Genomic DNA, 22,195 nt, shown 5'->3' with positions numbered 1-22,195 from the left:
AAAAAAAAAAAAAAAAAAAAAAATCGTGTAAAACCAGGCCCTGCTTCTAGTGACCAAGGTGGGGGTGAACTGATAGAGGAAGAACTAGACCAAAATTTCCTTCAAGATCAAAGTGAAGTGCCGGGTCTGAGGGACCCTGGGACCCTTGACTCCTTGGTGGCTGGGGCCAGGCCGGATGGGGATATCCGGGCTCCATGGCATGTGCTTGCTGAAGAAAATCTTTTTTTTTGAGATATGGTCTTGCTCTGTTGCCCAGGCTGGAGTGCAGTGGTGCAATCTCAACTCACTGCAACCTCCGCCTCGCGGGTTCAAGTGATTCCTGTGCCTCAGCCTCCCAAATAGCTGGGATTACAGGTGCACACCACCACATCCAGCTAATTTTTGTATTTTTAGTAGAGACGGGATTTCATCATGTTGGCCAGGCTGTTCTCAAACTCCTGGCCTCAAGTGATCTGCCCACCCTGGCCTCCCAAATTGCTAGGATTACAGGTGTGAACCATGGTGCCCAGCCAAAGGAAATCTTTTTACCCCTTTATGAGTTCCACTAAGAAGCCAAAGGTAGGAACCCTGGCTGTCAGCATCAACCAGACTCTGCTCTGCTGCTGCCTCATTGCGTGACTTTGGCCGAGTGACTTCAGTTCTTTGAGCCTCAGAGTCCTCATCTAGGAAACAGAAATGGGTGTGACAAAGTTCCACCTCTAGGGCTGTTGTGAGGATGACCTCAGGTGGCACGTGTGAAGCCATGTGGCACTGGGGTTAAGGGCGAGACCTGGGTTTGTATCCCAGCTCTGCACTGCTGGATGTGACTGCCCTCCGCCTCAGATTCTGCTTCGGTGAAATAGAGGTAGTAGCTGTGCCCACCCCACAGGGTGTCTTGAGGATGAATGAGCCACTCCAAGTAAAGCAGTTACAGCAGAATGAGGTGGGTCATAAGTGCTCAGTAAATCTTCTCTATTAGACTATGCCATGTGCAGAGACCCTGCAGTCCATTTTATATATGGGGAAGCAGAGCCCCCAAGAGGGCCAAGGACTTGCCCAAGGTCACAGAGCCAGTTCACAGCAGAGCCAGGCCTATCTACAAACCTGGTGTAGGCAGTACCCCCTGCCCAGACCTTTGATTCCATGATAGTGTGAGATGTGTGAATGGATAAGCATAAGACCTTTCACGGCCCCGGGCCATCCTGCTCATGGCCTGAGGACTCTGGGGGTGAGAGGTGGCTGATGCTCTCCTCCCCTGTCTTCCCTGGTGGCTCCAAGACTGGCCTGAATCAGCGGGGTGTGTCAGAGACCAGGGAGGGCTGCCCCACCTTCCTGCCCCCCGGCCAGCCCCTCCACTCCAGTGCTGGTTGTTAGAAGCCTCAGAAACAATCCAAAGGCCCAGGACCAGAACACCATTTGTCAGCTTTGCATGGTGGTGGCGGGCTTGTCTCCATGGCAACAGTGCAGTGTGAAGGCATCCTGGCATCATTAGGGAGCGCGCTGAGTAGTATAAACAGAGGCTGCAGTAGATTACACGCCTATTATGAGCAGTCTCGGGCTCTGAGCACTGGTAATTATGCCTAATTGTGCATTTAATTGTGTAATTGAAAACCCACATCTCTGGTTCAGGTTGGGGCTGCAGAACATGCCCACCTCCCCCAAAAAAACAGGCTTAGGAACCAATCCTTACCTTGAAAATCTCAGAATTTTTGCCCTTCTAGGGCAAGGGGTGGCCAGAGCAGGCCAAGGGATAAAATGCCTATAGATTTCCATTTCCCCTACTGCCTGTACCAGGAGCTCACCAGGCTCTGTGATTAGAGGTAGGGGGTGGGAAGGAGTATGCTAAGGAGAGGGGACATGGTAAGCTCACAGAAATGTTCATAATTATAGATATCATTGTGTGCTGTTAGCACTGTCCTCTCAGGACCTAGAACCAGCATCGAGTGGTTCCAAGGGATCTGGGTCATCACTAGATCCATTACATGTCCAAGCTGTCATCCAACCTACACATAAATTCTTTCCCTCCCTCCCTCCCTCCCTCCCTCCCTCCCTCCCTCCCTCCCTCCCTCCCTCCCTCCCTCCCTCCCTCTCTTCCTTCCTTCCTTCCTTCCTTCCTTCCTTCCTTCCTTCCTTCCTTCCTTCCTTCCTTCCAGACAGGTCTTGCTCACTTGCCCAGGTTGGAGTGCAGCGGTATGATCTCGGCTCACTGCACACTTGACCTCCTGGGCTCAAGTGATCGTCCTACCACAGCCACCTCGTAGCTAGGGCTACAGGCAAGCACCACCATGCCCAGCTAATTAAAAAAAAAAATTATTGTAGAGATGGGATCTTACTATGTTGCCCAGGCTGGTCTTGAACTCCTGGCCTGAAGTCATCCTTCGGTCTCAGCCTCCCAAAGTGCTGGGATTATAGGTGTGAACCACCACGCCTGGCCACACATAAATTCCACTGCCTGGGACAGGAAACTCACCACCTGGTTATCAGCCCCCACCCTTGCAGAGCCTCTGGAGAGTCTGAAAGCTGCTAACAGAGTTCAGTCCTCTCCTCTCATTTCCCACTTCATAGGCTGTGATAAATGAGGCCCAGAGAAGGCCAGGCCCAACTCACAGTTGCACAGCAGTGAGTACCAGAACCCAGGGATTCTGTCTTGCAGTTGAGGGCATGTTTCATACCCTAAGGTGACTCAGCGCCTAGAATCATGCCTGGCAGTTTGTGTGTGCTTGATAAATATTTGCTGGATTCAACTCCAGGTAGTTAGCTGGAGGCAGTTCTCACTCTCTAACCCAAGAGTATCAGTCTTTCTGTAGTTCAAGAAGCTCACCTGCAGTGAGCTGGAGGTGAGTGATGGGCCGCAAGCCTCCCAGCTCTGCATCTCTGTAGTCTGAGACTTGATCTTACAACCAAAATATGCTACATGGGCATTTGGGGTGGGAGCAGTGCAGACATCCAGACAGACAAGAGAGAAGAAAGATGAGGTCACCAGAATCCCTGACAACCTGACACCCAGGTGTAAAGTTTTAAGCAAGCCATCAGAGGCAGACGTCTCCTCCTGCCCCCAGGCCCTGATAACCCCGTCAGTCACCACCGCCTGCAACAAGGTGGGCCAGGCAGCACCTCTGACCTCCACCTGCGAAGAGAGGGAGCTCACTGCTGACTCAGAGCTGGAAGTGTCCTTTAAGATGATGAGTCCAACCTTTTCCCCATACAGAGCGGGAGAGAGGCCCAGAGAGGCCACGCCTTCGTCTTGGAATCCTTCTTAGTGAGTGGCAGCCTGTGCCCATGGCTCTCCCTACATTATCTCAGGTTGTCCTCTTTACAGTCCTGTGAGGGGGGTGCTATTATGATGCCCATTTTACAGAAGAGAAGTCCACAGTCCAGCAATGCCAAGACCACACAGATGGAGAAGAACCGCGGCTCCAGCTTGAGCCTTTCACTCGTTGAGAAAGGGGAGTCATCTCATTTCCTACCCCACAGTACTCGGATTTGCAGAACCTGCAGCCTCATTTCCTGGGTATTCAAGAGTGTGCCCTCTTTGTGAGCTCCCACTCTGCACGTTTTATTTCAAAGGAGCCTCCCAACAACTCTCTGAAGCAGATGATTATCATCCTGATTGAGAGAAGTGCAAGTGGAAGCTCAGACAGGTTAGGTGTCTTCCTGCCCAAGGTCATCCAGCTACAAAGAGGCAAAGCTGGAACTCACATCCCAGCCTGACCCCAAAGCCCGGGTTCTTCCCAGTTCCCAGTCCACCTCCTTGTCTCTGGATTTGTCAGCTGCTTTGAGAGGGGCCAGGAGGCCAATGTAAATCAGGAGAACCTGCAGCCACAGTTAACAGCTCTCTGAAACCTTAGTGCTCATTCAGCACCTCTGGGGGAAGTTTGCTTTGCTGTCCGAAGCTCTCCCTTGTCTCGGAATCAGTCAACATCCCTCTCCAGGCCAGGGCAGGGAAAGGCAGGCAAAGCACTGGGACGTGGCTTCCTAGGCCTAAAGCCAGCTCCACCCCCATGGCCTGGATCTAGTGTTTAATTTTTAATTTTTGTGGGTACATAGTAGGTATATATATTTATGGGGCATATGAGATATTTTGATACAGGCATCCACTGTGCAATAGTCACATCAGGGTAAATCAAGCGTTTATCCTTTCTTTGTGTTACAAATAATCCAATCATACTCTTTGGGTTATTTTTATTTTTATTTATTTATTTATTATTATTATTTTTTGAGACAGAGTTTTGTTCTTGTTGCCCAGGCTGGAGTATAGTGGCACGATCTCGGCTCACTGCCACCTCCGCCTCCTGGGTTCCAATGATTCTCCTGTCTCAGCCTCTTGAGTAGCTGGGATTACAGGTGCCCGCCACCATGCCCAGCTAAGTTTTTGTATTTTTAGTAGAGATGGGGTTTCACCATGTTGGCCAGGCTGGTCTCAAACCCCTGACCTCAAGTGATCCACCCACCTCGGCCTCCCAGAGTGCTGGGATTACAGGTGTGAGCCACTGAGCCCGTCTAGTTATTTTTAAATGTACAATAAATTTCATTGACTGTAGTCACACTGTTGTGCTATCAAATACTAGATTTATTCATCCTATCTAACTATGTTTTTAGACAACCTCCCCACTCCCCCACTACTTTTCCCAGCCTCTGGTAATCCTTATTCTACTTTTTTCTTTTTTTTTTTTAAGATTTTTTTTTTTAAATAGAGGTAGGGTCTTGCCATGTTACCCACGCTGGTCTCCAACTCCTGAGCTCAAGCAATCCACCCACCTTGGCCTCCCAAAGTGCTGGGATTATAGGCATGACCCACCGTACCCAGCCTCCTCATTCTACTCTCTACTTCCATGAGTTCAATTATTTTAACGTTCAGCTCACACAAATAAGTAAGAACATCTGAAGTTTGTCTCTCTGTGCCTGGCTGGAACTAGCTTATTTTTTTTATTATTATTTTTATTACTTTTTTTGAGATAGGGTCTCACTGTGTTGCCCAGGCTATAGTGCAGTGGTACAATCATGGCTCACTGCAGCCTCAACCTCTGGGGCAAAAGCAATCCTCCCCTCTGCTTCGGTAGCTGGGATGGCAGGTGCACGCTACCGTGCCCAGCTAATTTTTTACTTTTTTTTTTTCTTTTTTTGCCAGGCTGGAGTGCCATGGCATGATCTCAGCTCACCACAACCTCTGCCTCCTGGGTTCAAGCAATTCTCCTGCTTCAGCCTCCTGACTAGCTGGGATTACAGGCATGAGCTACCATGCCTGGCTAGTTTTGTATTTTTAGTGAGACAGGGTTTCACCATGTGGGTCAGGCTGGTCTCGAACCCCCGACCTCAGGTGATCCACCCACCTCGGCCTCCCAGAGTGCTGGGATTACAGGTGTGAGCCACTGCACCCAGCCATGCATCACAGCTCTTTTAAGTCCGGCACAGAGCTTGGGGATCGGTAGAATGGGGAGAGGGGGCATCTGTGTAAGCAGTTAGATATGGCATCTGGTAACAAGCCCTGTGGCTAAGGAAAGGTTTGGATTTCTCCACCTGCTTCCACTCCAGCATCCCACAATACTAGCAGGGGGCAATGGGGCATGCAGGAAGAAGCTGTGGAGTCCCAGATCTGAGTCTGAATACTCATTCTGTACCTACCATTTATGTGGCCATGGATAAGCCACACAGTAGCAAGAGACATATATAAAATGCCTAGTACAATGCCTGGCTCATAACAGACACCAAACAAAAAGAAATTCTCATCATTTTAATTTCCCACTCAGCCCCGTATTTTCCATATAAAGAAGAGCTGGAGTGTTTGCGGGAGTGACCCTGCTCACGAAATCCTCTAATACAGGCAGAGATGGGGCTGATGTGACTTGTCCAAGTCTCAAGGCAAATAATAGCTAGCCCTGGAGAGCACTTTCCTAGGCCAGGGACCGTACTTTTGTACTTGGTTATCCCAGCATCAGCTTGCAAATTCCCCAAACTGCCATGGGCTCCTGGGGTAGAAGCTGTTGTTCGGACTACTTTGTAAGTAAGAAGGCAGAGGCTCAGAGAGGGTGCGGGACTTCCTGGGAGTCACAAAGCAAGGCCTGATCCCAGATGTAGTGCTCCTAGCCCCTGTGCCAGATCTCAGAGAAGCTGCCAATTATGGGTTGCTTATTTAAAAAACATCCACTCACCTACCCTTACAAAGGAGCAGAACCAGGGCCATCCCCAGGTCCCCTGGAGGCCCTCTTCTCCATTCTACCTTGCTCCGCCCATCTTATAAGGGCCTTGAGGGCAGTTTGGCCTCACTCTGTTCATTCACAAAAGGGAGTTGATCACCCCTGCCAACTCTGTACAAAGGGGTTTGAGGAACAGAAGGGGCCAGTGGCCTGCATAATTTCATGCTCCTGACTCTGATACTTGGCCCAAGGACCTCAGGCACCCAAAGCAGAGCCAGATCCTCCCAAGGAAGCCACGAGCTTGCAGCTGCAGCTGCTCCAGAGCGCAGGCCCCTGCTGGAGCCCATCTCCCTCTGGTCTTCGCCATCACTATTGTTAATAACTACATCAATCAGGTTGACCATGTTTCACACCATTACTCGCAGCTCAGCTGGAAGCTACATCCCGCTCCCCGCCCCCACCTTCCAGAAAGCAAAGAGCTTTCTAGAAGGGAAAAGAATGAAACCAACATTTTTCTGAGTACCTACTATGTGTCTGGCACCCAGCCAAGGAAGCACTTTCTACACCTCTGTGAGGTAGGGACGACTCTTTCTCTTTTACAAAGGAAGAAACTGCAGCCAGAGGAGTGAATGCATGTGTCCAAGGTCACACAGAGCTGGCACAGAAGCAACCATGGCAGTGATCTATTATTGGGTACTCACTGGCTCACAGTGCAGGCACTACGCATGAGCTTACTGAAATATGATCATTTTCATCTTCAGATGAGGAAACTGAGGCTTGGACCTGTCTGGTCCAAGTGTCTGCACTGGTTAAACGTGAGCAGCAGAGTAGCACGGGACTGACAGGATGGCTCTCTGTTCAGGCAGAAGAGTCCTCATATCTTGGTTCTGTCACTGACTAGCTTAGTGAGCTTGGGCAAACATCACACCCCTTCGAACCTCAATTTCCTCACCTGAAAAACGGGATAATAAACACATCTATCGCACTGTGTGGAACTGCAATAAGAAGGATGAAAACAGTAAAAGAGCTAACGTTTATTGACCGTTTAACATGTCCCAGGCACTTCGCCAAGCACTTTACATATGTATGCTCATTTGGTTAAACGAGGTAATGCATATAAAGTGCTTAGCACAGGACTCCTGACATGGGAACGATAATGATGATGATGAAGAAATTGATGGTGATTCCCTGGGCAAATCTCACTAGTTCATCCCCTTGCAGGAAGAACAGAGTGGCCTGTAAGGTTTCAGGAAGGAGGTGAACTAGGCAGAGCTGGGTTTGGACAGGAGAGAGAAAAGGCACAAGATTAAAAATTAAAGGGTGAATATGTTAATAATGTTGTCAAGATGATACACCAAAAAGAATTCTGGAAAGCAAGGGACCCAAGATGTTGTACAGAAAGGAACCAGACCAAGATGCAACAAAGCTGCCATGCCAAAGCCTGGTATGGTGACATGCATTGTAGTCCCAGCTATCTGAGAGGCTGAGGTGGGAGGATCACTTAAGCTGAGGAATTTGAGGCTACAGCTATTTGAGAGGCTGAGGTGGGAGGATCACTTAAGCTCCGGAATTTGAGGCTGCAGTGGGTTATGATTGCCACTGCACTCCAGCCTGGACAACACAGCGAGACTCCTATCTCTAAAAAATAAAAAATAAATAAACAAAACATGACAGTCCAGGCATCACCCTGAGTTCCTGACAAGTAGAGCTGGCAGGATCCCAGCGAGCCAGACCAATAATTCCTACCATTTTACAGATGGAAAAACCAAAGCCTAGAGTGGGGAAGAGACTTGCGCAAAACCTCAGGATGTCAGAAGCAGAGCCGGGCTTGAATCCAGGTCTTTTGCCTCTCAGCTCAGTGTCCAACTACCTGCTACTTCCCACAAAGGATAGTCCACAAAGGACAGTGCAGGGGGCCACCTGGATACGTTTGGGCTACAATACCACAGACACATCCCATGATACGAATCATTAAGATAATAACAATAAGCTACAGTTTAATGAGTACTCACTCTGTACCTGGCACAGTACTAAATTCATTACGTGGATTGAATCCTCACAACAACCCTAAGGATTAGGAACTGTTTTATATTCTCTCTATTTAGCAGATGACAAAACTATGGCTCAGAAAGGGTAAGTAACTTGCCCAAAATTGCACAGCCAGGAAGTGACAGAACCAGATCTAGAAGCCAGGTCTGTCCTGTCAAACTACAGAGCCTTAACTACTATCCTACACTTACCCATCTGAAAGGCAGAGTCTCTACCTGCTCCAAATCACATCTATCCCAACTGAGGAAGAGTGTTTCAGATTGGCCTGATTCATTGTAACGATTAAACTCCATTTGAAAAAGAAAAATGACACAGTTCCTCGTAAGTTTTCAGCTGAAAGATATTTAACAGCCTCTATGTTTTCCTCAGTCCCTTGGATGAGAAAACCAAGATTCCCTTCTCCCGTCAGGCTGGTGAATTCCAACTTCCTGGGGTACATTATGGAAGCTGTCAGGCAGTTAGGGGCTCCTGGGGGTTAGTGACAACCGGAGGGCCCACTCTGCAATCAGCCCAGATAGTGCAACAGAGCCAAGAGAGCAATTTTCAAGTCCCTCCCGCAAATGATCTTGCGCAACCTTCACAAGCTGCCCAACGCCACCCAGCCGGGACATGGGAGAACCGGAATTCCACCCAGGTCTCATCTAACTCAAGCCTCTAGTGCTGGTGAGATCCTCTAAGTGGAAGAGTGGGGTTAGCTTAGCAAGGGAGAACCACGGAGGAAGGGAAGTGGGAGGGAGAGACTGTCTACCACCTTCATTTCTCTCTAGAGCCATGAGCTCCTCCCATGGGGCCCCAGACTTACCAGGGCCAGACTACCTATTTTATAATTAAGAAGGCAACAGAGGACCTGGCCAACTGCCTGGATTCAAAGCCTGAATCCTGGCTGGATGTGTTGGCTCATGCCTATGATCCCAGCACTTGGGAGGCTGAGGTGGGAGGATGGCTTGACCACAGGAGTTCGAGACCAGCCTGGGCAACAGAGGGAGACCTGTCTCTAAAAAACAAAAAAATTAGCTAGGCATGGTGGTATGCGCCTGTAGTCCCAGGTACTCGGGAGGCTGAGGTGGGAGGATTGTTTGAGACTGGGAGGTCGAGGCTGTAGTGAGCTATGATTGCACCATTGCACTCTGGCCTGGATGACAGAGCGAGCCCATGTCTCCAACAAAAACAAAAACAAAACCCCCAAAACAAAGCCTGGATCCTAGTTCCTGTAGAATTCTGGACAAGTTACTTCATAGGGCTGTTATGATTAAATGAGTTAATACATGGAAAAGTGCTTCCAAGAGTACCTGACACTTAGTCAAGGGCTCTCCAAAGCTAACCGTTGTTATCATTGCCAACAGAGAATGAGCACGGGACAAACTGTTAACAGGTTCACCTTTGGGGAGGGGTCTAGTTACAGAGAGAAGAAAACTTTTTTTTGAGACACCGTTTCACTCTGTTGTCCAGGCTGGAGTGCAGCGGCGTGATCTCATCTCACTGCAACCTCCGCCTCCCGGGTTCAAGTGATTCTTGTGTCTCAGCCTCTCGAGTAGCTGGCATTACAGATGCGTGCCACCATACCCGACTAATTTTTGTATTTTTAGCAGAGATGGGGTTTCGTCAAGTTGGCCAGGCTGGTCTCAAACTCCTGACCTCAGGTGATCTGCCCACCTCACCCTCCCAAAGTGCTGGGGTTACAGGCATGAGCCACGGTGCCTGGCCTAGAAAACTTACTTTTATCTTCTGTCCTGTTTATGTATTTATTTATTTATGTTTACAATATATGTATATTACTTTTCTAATTAAAAAAACCCTAGTTTAAAATTTAAAAATTAACAAACACAGAAGAATCCTCTGAGAGGTTTAAACATTTCTTGGCATTTCATGTTCCTCAAAGTAGATAAAGAAAAACAGACAATCTCTGCCCTTCTGGAGTCTCCATTCCACCTGATCTTAATTAATCCCCTCTGCAATCCTCAGGGATAATCATTTTACAGATAGGAAGACTGAGGCCGGCCAGTGCGGGGAAGTCACTTGTCCAGTCTCCCACAGCTGGGAGCAGGGCTACAATCTCCAGAGCTAGGGCTGTTTCTACCACTGCCCAGGCCAGGTCTGTAGATGGCATGTTTGAAGCTGGTGTCCCCAGGAAGAGAGAAGCAAGACGAATGAGGTCTGCATGTCCAGGCTCAAAGCTTCACTCTACATTATCATTGGCTCCTGTGGTGGGGAGGGTGTGATGGATGCAGGCAAGAGTGGAAACCCAGAACAAGCAGTCCAGCATGAGGCGGGCTCAGGCTGCTCCATGCTCACTCTCAGACCTGGGTTCGGCGATGGAGGTCCCCATGCACCTCTGCCTAGAGAAGAAGCACAGCTTCAACCTCCCTAGTTGTTCAACCTCAGCTCTAGGGTAGGTAGGAGACCCCTGCCTCTCCGTAACCACCCTCCCAAATTCCCCTGCCAGGGCCTGATTTGAAGGGCAAGGCTGTTTCTTCTAGTCCACTACAGTCACTGCTCCCTGAGACAAGAACCCGAGTTCCCTATGCTGGGGCTAGGCACAGTGTCCTCCGATATTCTGGTCCTCCCTGGAGCACCCAAGTGCCCCCACCCCCCTGATGCTGTCCCCGGCAGAGGAGTTGCTCTGGTGGGTGGAACTGATGACTGATGGAACCCCCATGGCCACAGTGGCCAGACCAAAGCAGGAAGTGTGGTCCAGGCTGGGTCAGGCTGGCCCAGGATCTCACAGCTCCTGGTGACCCTCTCCAGGGAGGTGGCTCTCCATTCCCAGGACCGCCTGGTCAGGAAGGTGAAGGGAGGCAGAAACAGCACAAAGGATTGGAGAGTTCTTGGAGTCTAAGATCCCAGAACACAGATGAACATGGACCAGAAATGGTCAGCGATCTAGAGACACACCAAAGAGAAGCCCAGAGAGACACACGCGGGAGCAGAGACTTTGTGAGAAACGCTCACATAGGGTTGGTGATCAGAGGCAGAGACCCAGAGGAAGGGAGAGACCCATGCAAACGAGGGATCCAGAGGGAAACACACAGCAGGACTTCAACAGATCCACAGATCAGCCTCAGACACACCCCCAGTCCCAGAGAGCCACAGTCCCACAGTGCATCCCCCAACAGGAGGCCACTTGTACAGTGCGGGCGGGCCAGGGACTCGCGCACAGGACGCACTTAGGGACCCGAGGAGCGCCGGGCACAGCAGCGAGAAGCGCACACAAAGAGACAGCCCGGCCAGCGGGAGCAGGCTCCACCCGACCGCTCCGAGACTCCAGACCACCCCCCGCCCGGGCACACGCACCAGACACACACACAGAGACACACGCAACCCCACCCGCACGCCCTGGGACCGCGCCCCGCCGCGCCCCACCCTGCCCCGACTGCCTGGGCGCGCGGCGCTTACCAGCTGCAGGCAGCAGAAGGCGACCAGCGTGCAGCGCCCGCTGCACTTGCCCATGGCTCCGGGGGCTGCGCGGGCCGCCCGCCGCGGCGCCCCTCTTGCTCCGCGGCCGCCGCCTGCTCGCGCCGCGCGGGCTCCGCGTCCTCCCAGCTGGGCGCGCCGGGCGGCGGGGCCGGGAGCCTAGGGCCGGGCCCGGGAGTGTCGGGTCCCCAGGGCTGGGGCCGGCCGCCCGTGCTCCGAGTCCATGGTCCGTCCGCCCGCGCGCTGGCTCCGCCGAGCCGCGCCTCCTTTGTCTGGCGGGCAGTCTGTCAGGCGCGCCTCTTGCCCCGGGGCGGCTGGCGGGGAGCGCGGAGAAAGGAGAGCGGGGCCCGAGCGCGGCGCAGCGCAGAGCAGCACTGCCCAGCTGGGGCAGCCGCCCGGGCTCTCGTCGGCCGCGGCTTCCCTGCCCCACCACGTGGCTCAGCCACCGCCACAGACTGGGAGGGGGTGGGGGTGGTGGGGGACGGCACTGGAGGGGTGGGGCGGGGCAGCCGCGGGAGGGGAGGGGAGAGGGATAGGGAGGTGGAGGGTTGGAGAGGCAGGGAGTGAAGTGGAAGAGTGCGTGCGGGCTTAGGGGAGGACAGTCCTGAGTCAAATCCAGAGGTTGCTGCTCACTCGCTGTGTGACCTTGGGCAAATCACGTCACCTCTCTGGACCTGTTTTCTCGTGAACAAAGTAGGAATGATTATGCCTCCTTAGTGTAGATATGAAGAGGAAATGCAGTCCTGTGAATAAAGCGCTTAGCCCTGTGCCTGGCCTTCTGGCTTGGAGCACTTTTCTGTCCACCCTGTCTCTAGGGCTCCAGGGTTCCAACTTGGACTTCCAGTTCTATTTCCGTTCCCAGATCTGCTCCTCACCCCAGCCTCTCCCCTGAGTGCCTGGCCACATTTTCCACCTTCCCTCTTTCCTTCTACTGGCATTTATTGAGCCCTGACTGCATACACACTCCTGGGGGCCCTGCGAGCCAGAGATGAGACCTGCAGCACTGTTCCAGATCCCGTAGAGCTTCACTGCCTAGGGAACAGATAAGCTCCCAAGAGCACGCCAGTGATGGCACAGATCTGCCCAGGAGGTGGTAGGGAGCCCCTACCCTGGGCTGGAGTAAGGAGAGAGTCAGAAGTTTCCCAGCAGAATATTGCCTTCTCCAAGCCACCCCCAAAAGCCATTGAACTGGACACATCTCAAATCCACATAATCATTCCTGTCCCACTCCTAACTTCCTATATTCACCTTGGCAATTAGCATCACCCAAGTGGAATTTCCTAGGTCATCCTCCAGGCTTCCCTACAATTTCATCTGATCTGTCATTACATTCTATAAACTGTACTTTCCAACTAACATTTATGAAATACCCACTATGTGCCAAGTTCTCTGCTGGGGTAAGGGAATAAAACCCAACAAAATTTCTGCCCTCATTGAGCACACAGTTTAGTGAGGGATTGTCATTAAAACAAGGAAATATACAAATAAGTACACAAAGTTCTGATGCTCTAAAGAATATTACAGAAGAGACGGGCACGGTGGCTCACACCTGTAATTTCAGCACTTTGGGAGGCCGAATCAGCTCACTGCAACCTCCACCTGAGTGGAGATCGGCCTCCCAAAAGTGAGTGGATCACCTGAAGTCAGGAGTTTGAGACCAGCCTGGCCAACGTGGTGAAACTCCGTCTCTACTAGAATACAAAAATTATCCAGGCACCTGTAATCCCAGCTACTCAGGAGGTTGAGGCAGGAGAATCGCTTGAACCTGGGAGGCGGAGGTTGCAGTGAGCCAAGACCATGCTATTGCACTCTAGCCTGGGCGACAAAAGTGAAACTCTGTTTAAAAAAATAATAAATACACAAATAAATAAAATACTAAGGGAGAAAAGAGAGAATGAGAGGGGCATAATTTAGGTTTGGGGACCAGGAAACACCTCTTTGAGGAAATGACACTGATACTGACAGGACAATAGGAAGGAAGGCGAGGCAGGGGCGTGAAGAGTGTTCTGGTGGGAGAAACAGAAGGTTCTTATTCTTTCCCTTCCTCTCCACTCTCACCAGCCCTCTTGATTCAAGAGACAGGAAGTACGGTAAGATGTAGGTTAGGACCCATGGTTTTGGACCCAAACGGCCTGGGTCCCAGTTCCAGTTGTCACTTGTTTGCTGCTCACATAGTAAGCATGCAAATAAATGTGTCACTGTTTTCTTCCAGGACTGGCTATATAGTTTGGGGGGCCCAGTGCAAAATGAAGATGCAGGACTTCTTGTTTAAAAATTAAGAATTTCGCCGGGCGTGGTGGCTCACGCCTGTAATCCCAGCTCTCAGGGAGGCAGAGACGGGAGGATAGCTTGAGCCCAGGAGTTCGAGACCTGCCTGGGTAATACAGCGAGACCCCGTTCTCCACAAAAAGGAAAAAAAAAAAAAAAAAAAGACAAAAAAAATTAAGAATTTTGGCCAGACGCAGTGGCTCATGCCTGTAATCCCAGCACTTTGGGAGGCCGAGACAGGCGGATCACGAGGTCAGGTGTTCAAGACCAGCCTGACCAACATGGAAAAACCCTGTCTCTATTAAACATACAAAAAAAAATTAGCCAGGCCTGGTGGCATATGCCTGTAATTGCCAGTTACTCGGGAGGCTGAAGTGGGAGAATCGCTTGAACCTAGAAGGCAGAGGTTGCGGTGAGCTGAGATCGCGCCACTGCACTCCAGCCTGGGCAACAAGGGCAAAACTTCATCTAAATAAATACATAAATAAATAAGAATTTCAAGATGGCAACACAGCAGAGCATGAAATCAAGAACATGCAGGGCGCCGGGCGCTGTGGCTTACCCTATAATCCCAGGACTTTGGGAGGCCGAGGTGGGCAGATCACTTAATGTCAGGAGTTCAAGATCAACCTAGCCAACATGGCAAAACCCCATCTCTACTAAAAATACAAAAATTAGGCCAGGCACGGTGGTTTACACCTGTAATCCCAGCACTTTGGGAGGCCAAGGCGGGCAGATCATGAGGTCAAGAGATCAAGATCATCCTGTCCAACATGGTGAAACCCTGTCTGTACTAAAATACAAAAAATTAGCCAGGCATGGTGGTGCGTGCCAGTAATCCCAACTATTGGGGAGGTTGAGGCAGGGGAATCACTTGAACCCAGAACACGGAGATTGCAGTGAGCTGAGATCACCCCATTGCACTCAAGCCTGGTGACAGAGTGAGACTCCATCTCAAAAAATAAAAATTAGGCGGGGCACGGTGGCTCAAGCCTGTAATCCCAGCACTTTGGGAGTCCGAGACGGGTGGATCACAAGGTCAGGAGATCGAGACCATCCTGGCTAACAAGGTGAAACCCCATCTCTATTAAAAAATACAAAAAACTAGCCAGGCAAGGTGGCGGGCGCCTGCAGTCCCAGCTACAAGGGAGGCTGAGGCAGGAGAATGGCGTGAACCCGGGAGGCGGAGCTTGTAGTGAGCTGAGATCCGGCCACTGCACTCCAGCCTGGGCGACAGAGCGAGACTCCATCTCAAAAAAACAAAACAAAACAAAACAAAAAATAAAAAATAAAAATTAAAAAAAAATACAAAAATTAGCTGGGCATGGTGACATGCACCTGCAATCCCAGCTACTCAGGAGGTTGAGGCATGAGAATTGCTTGAACCCAGGAGGTGGAGGTTGCAGTGAGCTGAGATTGTGCCACTACACTCCAGCCTGGGTGACAGAGTGAAACTGTTTCAAAAAAACAAAGAACAAAAAAAAAAAACAGGCAGGGTCCTGTGTGACTGCAGAGGTAGCATGTCCATGAAGCCAGTTGTGTCTTCTCTCTGGACTTTAAGATGGGTCTCTTTGGCCGGGTGTGGTGGCTCACACCTGCAATCCCTGCACTTTGGGAGGCTGAGTCGGGTGTATCACCTGAGGTCAGGAGTTTGAGACCAGCCTGGCCAACATGATGAAACCCTGTCTCTACCAAAAATACAAAAAATTAGCTGGATGTGGTGGCGGGCACCTGTAGTCCCAGCTACTCAGGAGGCTGAGGCAGGAGAAATCACTTGAACACAGGAGGCGGAGGTTGCACTGAGCCGAGATCGCGCCACTGCATTTCAGCCTGGGTGACAACAGCAAAACTCTGCTTTAAAAAAAAAAAAAAAGATGGGTCTCTTCACAGGTCTCCCTCTTCCACCCATTCTGCAGGATACCACTTTGTATTTTAAAAGACACAGGATATTCCCACAGTTGAATATACTATGTGTGCTGAGGTTTTCACTTGGATCAATAAGCTAAGATAAAGGTGGGAACTTTTTTTCTTTTTCTTTTTTTGAGACAGGGTCTCGCTCTGTCGCCCAGGCTGGAGTGCAATGGCTGGATCACAACTCAGTGCAGCCTTGACCTCCCAGGCTCATTTGATCTTCCCACCTCAGCCTCACGAGGAGCTGGGACTACAGGCATGTACCACCATGTCTGGCTAATTTTTGAATTTTTTGTAGAGACAGGGTTTCACCATGTTGCCCAGGCTGGTCTCAAACTCCTGGGCTCAAGCGATCCCCCTGCCTTGGCCTCCCAAATTGCTGGGATTACAGGTGTGAGCCACAGTGCCCGGCAGAACAGCAGGAAATTTTCTCAGCCGTGCTTGGCAAATAACAGCTGTGTCCAACCAGGTTCCGTGACTAGACAGGCTTCCAGGAGTCTGTTAAGTCCCTGAAATAATATGCAAAGCATCATGTGAGCAGCTGTGTCTTTTTCTGGGGAGAGGCACAGCTTTCGTCAGGTTCTCCAAAGAGTCCATTTCCCACAAAAGAATAGAACCACCTCCACAAAGGCTCAGCCCAGATGTAACGTTCTCTACCGGATCTTCTGCTGGGCCTCTTCCAGATATAATCTCTGCCAGTTGCCTCTGTGAGGCTAACAATGCAATGGGAGGCCGAGGCGGGCGGATCACAAGGTCAGTAGATCAAGACCATCCTGGCTAACACAGTGAAACCCCGACTCTACTGAAAATACAAAAAATTAGCCTGGCATGGTGGCGGGCGCCTATAGTCCCAGCTACTTGGGAGGCTGAGGCAGGAGAATGGCGTGAACCCAGGAGGTGGAGCTTGCAGTGAGCCAAGATCATGCCACTGCACTCCAGCCTGGGCGACATAGCGAGACTTCGTCTCAAAAAAAAACAAAACAAAACCTCAATAACAAAAAACAATAATAGCTACCATTTATTGAGTGCTTACTCTGAGCCAAGTTTCTACATACATTATCTCATTTAATCCCTATAGTACCAATGGATTCCACTGGGGCTCTGACCACCCCTGTCAGCTCTTGACTATATCATGTCATGCCTGTAACCCTCTATTCCAAGGCCTCGTTGACTCACTCATAAGTCTGTCCTATGGGACTGGGGATGGCCTGTCTGAACTCAGTAGAACTAACCTCTGCCCCTGGCTCATTCCTGCAAGTGCTGCCCTGATAAATTCACGCACACAGGATGCCCTCTCATACTTCTACTCTTAAACAACTACATCATAAATTATCTCTACATCCTACAGGGCTAGGATCAGGGCAGGAATCAGCAAATGTGCAGCGAATGACTGATTGCACACCCAGCACTCCTGTCGCTCCTGCTTCAGTGTCCAGCATATCTTGTGCCCTCTTTACCACCTGGAAGTCAAGGTTCTACGGAGGAAGGTAGCCTAACTGTAGGAACAGATAGAGACATCTTTGGCAAGAAGTTGGAGGGGCTAGGAGCTGGGGATGACATCAATATTCACCTTGAAGGATGTCTAACCCTTGGGCCAAGGAAATGCTGTGGGGAGAATGAAGCAGGATTTGGAAATAAAGAAGAGAGATGATTCAGAATATACCCTCACTTCCTGAGCGAGAAGACAGAGGCATGGTCAGTCCCGAGAGAAGCATGGTAGGTTCTGCTGAGGTGATCAGATTTCTAGGGGATTTAGAAGTTTCTCCCCTGCCCTAAACCAAGGCTTGTCAGTGTTTCAGTCTTCCACCATTAGTCTCTCTGTGGGTTAAAACACTAAAGGCTTCTGAGAAAGTTCAATTATAAGATAGCTGAGTTGTTAAACCTAATAATTTCCCCTGCTTTCAAGTTAGAGGACTGAACATGCTCACTAATTACAGCCTCTGGGATGTTTTCTGACATCAGCCAAATTCTTCACACCAACTGGGTGGCCAGCAATCCAGTTCAATTCTGACACTAGCTGTTAGGGGTTGGTGTAGACCCCACAGGTTAAGGACTTAGTTCTTCAAGACTGCTCCTACTTCAGATGCCAGTCACAAGTCTCTGGCCACCCACCTATACTGCTGATAAACTGGGTATAAATTGGGGGTCCCCGCGATCCCCTCCTCAGTTCTAATAGTTTGCTAGAATGGCTCACAGGATTCAGGAAGGCATTTTATTTACGTTTGTGGTTTTATTATAAAGGATTCTAATGAGCAGCCAGATGAAGTAGTACACAGGGTGAGGTCCAGAAGAGTCCCAAGTGCAGGAGTTTCTGTCCCTGCAGAGTCAGTGAGCGCCACCCTCCTGGCCTGTGGTTGCATTCACCAACCCAGGAGCTCTCTGAATCTCACTGTTCAAGAGTTTTCATATAGCTCAATCTTCAGCACCACCCCCCATTCCCAGAGGTCAGTCGGTGGGACTGAAATTTCCAACCTTCTCATCACTTGGTCTTTCGGGTGACTAGTCCCATCCCTAGATCTAGTGGCTCTCCCTAAGTCATCTCATTAGGGTAAACTCAAGTGTGATAGAAAGGGACTTATGAATAACAAAAAACACTCCTATTGCTCAGGGAATTCCCAGAGTTTTAGGAATTCTGTGCCAAGATCCAGGGACAAAGACCAAATACGTTTTTGTATTATACCTCTGTAGCCAACACTTATCAAGAACTATGTGCCAGGCCGGTGTGCTGGCTCATGCCTGTAATCTCAACACTTTGGGAGGCTGAGGTGGGAGGATTGCTTGAGCCCAGGAGTTCGAGATCAGCCTGAGCAATGTAGCAAGACCCTGTCTACAAAAAAATCATTAAAAAAATTAGTCAGGTGTGGTGGTGCATGCTTTAGTTCCAACTACTTGGGAGGCTAAGGTGGGAGGATCACTTGAACCCAGGGGTTTGAGGCTGCAATGAGCCATGACTGTGGCACTATACTCCAGCCTGGGTGACAGAGCAAGACACTGCCTAAAAAAAAACCCCCAAAACAAAAACGATGTGCCAGGCACAATTTCTATGTATTAACTCATTAAACCTCACTACAATCCTTTGAGGGAGGTGGTATTATCATCATCTCCATTTTCTAGATAAGGAAACTGAGGTTAGATCACTTGCCCAGGGTCGTATAACAAGGAAGTCATAGAATAGGATTTGATCCCAGGCAGAACTACTTTGCCTATACCATTCCTTATATTTTCAAACTTTTCTTTTTTAACAGTAGACCCTTTTCTTCAAAAGAAAGCATACATTTCTAAAACAGAAGAAAGTAGAACTTGTCTGATTGTATAAGGAAAGAGGACTAGCAACCTGTTCTCTCAATGTGCCCTTGCCTCCTGTGAAGGCCTCCAAAATCAGCTCCTCAGTCCAAGGTCTCTAATGAACAAAGTAGAAAATCCACTGGCCTAGATGATCTTCAAGGTGCCTTTTTTTGAAGAGGGGAGAGAGAAAGAAAGGGAGAACCTGAAGGGCAGAGATGCTGAGTGAGTTCTTTACAGTTACATAGCACCTTAGGGGCAGAGCTGGATTTCAACACTTCTGGGTCACTTAAGTTTGGTTACTGTGCCAGGTATTGTGTTAGGAGCTTCGGAAGCAAAGATGAATAGCACAGGTGTGCCCAAGAAAACCCTGGGAAGAAAACCTGAGGTTAGTACAGTGGCCAACAGTGTGGCATTGCCCACCGATCACTGTCTTAAACTCAGCAGCTTCACCAGTTGTTTTTCCTCTCTGGTCCCTACTGGCATCTGAGTCTGTGACTCTTAGGCCTGTTGGAGAGGCAAAACATATAAACAGAGTTATAAGCAATACATAGATTGTAATAGTGTCTATGAGGTACATAAACAGAATAGTGGAAGAAATGATTAACTTTGCTTGGGATTAGGCAGTAATGAAAAATTTCAGAGAAAAGATGATGCCTGAAATATAGGTTGACAAACAGGAAAAGATGTGCAGACACACAAGTGTCTAACTTCTTCGTCGTCTTCTCCTCCTCCTCCTCCTCCTCCTTCTTCTTCTGTCTTCTCCTTCTTCTTCTTTTTTTTTTTTTTTTTTTTTTAAATAGATACGGGGTCTTACCATGTTGCCCAGGCTGGTCTCAGAACTCTTGGGCTCAAGCCATCCATCTGCATTGGCCTCGCAAAGTGCTGGGATTACTGATGTGAGCCACCTTGCATGGCAGAAGTGTCTAACTTCTGCCCATACTTTTTCAGGAACTATGACCCCTCTTTTCTTCAACTTCTGCCCACACTTTTTACTTCTTCTTGCCTCCTTACTGCCATTATTGTAAGTTACTTTCTATTATCTTCCAAATCTCACCTCCAGAGCAAATACTAAAAGGAAAAACAGGCCAGGTGTGGAGGTTCACTCCTGTAATCCCAGCACTTTGGGAGGCCGAGGCAGGTGGATCACAAGGTCAAGAGTTTGAGACTAGCCTGTCCAATATGGTGAAACCCCATCTCTACTAAAAAATACAAAAATGAGCTGGGCGTGGTCGTGCATGCCTGTAATCCCAGCTACTCGGGAGGCTACACAGCAGGAGAATCACTCGAACCCAGGAGGTGGAGTTGTGGTGAGCCGAGATAGCACCAGCCTGGGTGACAGAGTGAGACTCCGCCTCAAAAAAAAAAAAAAAAAAGGAGAAACAAAATATCTAATCAAAAAGCATGGTCAAGATAAAGGGAAGAGGTTAGGGGTTACGACAGGGTGTACATGAATGGGCAGCATCTAGGGATCTAGGGCAGGAAATCCTAAACAGTTCTGAAGGCAGTAAAGCTTGTAGAAAATTTACTCTTTTTTTTTGTTTTTGTTTTTTTTGAGATGGAGTTTTGCTCTTGTCGCCCAGGCTGGAGTGCCATGGTGTGATCTCGGCTCACCACAACCTCCACCTCCCGGGTTCAAGCGATTCTCCTGCCTCAGCCTCCTGAGTAACTGGGATTACAGGCATCAGCCACCACTCCCAGCTAATTTTTGTATATATATTTTTTGAGATGGAGTCTCGCATGTTGCCCAGGCTGGAGTACAGTGGAGCGATCTCGGGTCACCGCAACCTCCACCTCCCAGGTTCAAGTGATTTTCCTGCCTCAGCCTCAGCCTCCCAAATAGCTGGGACTACAGGTGAGCGCCCAGCTAATTCTTTGGATTTTTAGTAGAGATGGGGTTTTACCATGTTGTCCAGGCTGGTCTTGAACTCTTGACCTTGTGATCCGCCCGCCGAGGCCTCCCAAAGTGCTGGGATTAGAGATGTGAGCCACTGCACTGGCCTAATTTTTGTACTTTTAGTAGAGGCGGGGTTTCTCCATGTTGGCCAGGCTGGTCTCGAACTCCTGACCTCAGGTGATCCACCCATCTTGGCCTCCCAAAGTGCTGGGATTACAGGCATGAGCTACCGTGCCCAGTGAAAATTTACTCTTCTTGTCTGGGCTGTGGGGTCCAGTCTTTAGCATAGAATCTCTTGACAGCCAAGACAAATCTCCCTTTCCACCAGCCTTTGGAAACCATGTGGGTTTTCAGTACAAGCCTGCCCTCAGGCCAATTGAGCTGGGGACAAGGAGAGATGGCTAGAGGCCTTCTCTCTGATTGGCCCCTTACTGTGTTGAGTCATTATGCTGCACTGGGGTTGTCTAGGGACCAACTAGGATAGGAAGACAGATGGAGTCAGCTCAAGCCTGGCCCCTCTAGCACATCCCAAATGCCCTGATGAGGTTCTCAACTCCCTGCTGCTCCCCACTCCTTGTCATTTTCCATAGGGCCTCATCCAGGTGTCTCTTCTCAGCCAACAGTTCTTAGGATCCTAAGATTACCATCTTCAAGTCTGAGGAAAATTGTCATCTTAAAATCACAGAACAGTAGAGCTGGAGGGACTATTTTTTTTTTTTTTTTTGAGACAGGGTCTCACTCTGTTGCCCAGGCTGGAGTGCAGTGTGCAGTGGCGTGATCTCAGCTCACTGCAACCTCTGCCTCCTGGGTTCGAGCCATTCTTGTGCTTCAGTCTCCCGAGTGGCTAGGATTACAGGCATGTACCACCACACCCGGCTGATTTTTTTTGAATTTTTAGTGGAGATGGGGTTTTGTCATGTTGGCCAGGCTGGTCACGAACTTCTGGCTTCAAGTGATCTGCCTGCATCAATCTCCCAGAGTGCTGGAATCACATGCGTGAGCCACCGTGCCTGGCTAAACTGGAAGGACTTCTAAATGGAGCAGTTCCCAAATGTTAGTGTACAGACCACCTGCATCTGAATCAGGGCTCCACACCAGCCCACCTCAAACAAAATCTGTGGAGGTGGGACCTGGTTATGGGTGTTTTTAATATACTCCCCAGGGATTCTGATGAGTTACTCTAATCCTCTGAATCGATCTGACAGGAATTCCTGTCTAATGGTCACCCAGCTTCTGCCTGCATACCTCCAGAGATCAGGAACTC

At 49.7% G+C, this 22,195-nt stretch overlaps 1 protein-coding gene across 1 annotated transcript in view; it reads right to left on the bottom strand.

Moving 5' to 3' along the window:
* Window positions 1-11,958, bottom strand: part of NKAIN1 (sodium/potassium transporting ATPase interacting 1) — a 60,932-nt gene extending 48,974 nt beyond the window's left edge. The window contains exon 1 of the mRNA XM_028836837.2: window positions 11,556-11,958. Coding sequence (XP_028692670.1) covers window positions 11,556-11,609 — 54 coding nt within the window. The 5' untranslated portion in view covers window positions 11,610-11,958. The remainder of the gene's footprint in view (window positions 1-11,555) is intronic.
* Between the last annotated feature and the right edge of the window lie 10,237 nt (window positions 11,959-22,195).

This window comes from Macaca mulatta, chromosome 1, assembly GCF_049350105.2.
Source record: "Macaca mulatta isolate MMU2019108-1 chromosome 1, T2T-MMU8v2.0, whole genome shotgun sequence".
In the NCBI taxonomy this organism is placed as follows: Eukaryota; Metazoa; Chordata; class Mammalia; order Primates; family Cercopithecidae; genus Macaca; species Macaca mulatta.
This window is presented reverse-complemented; position numbering and strand designations above follow the sequence as displayed.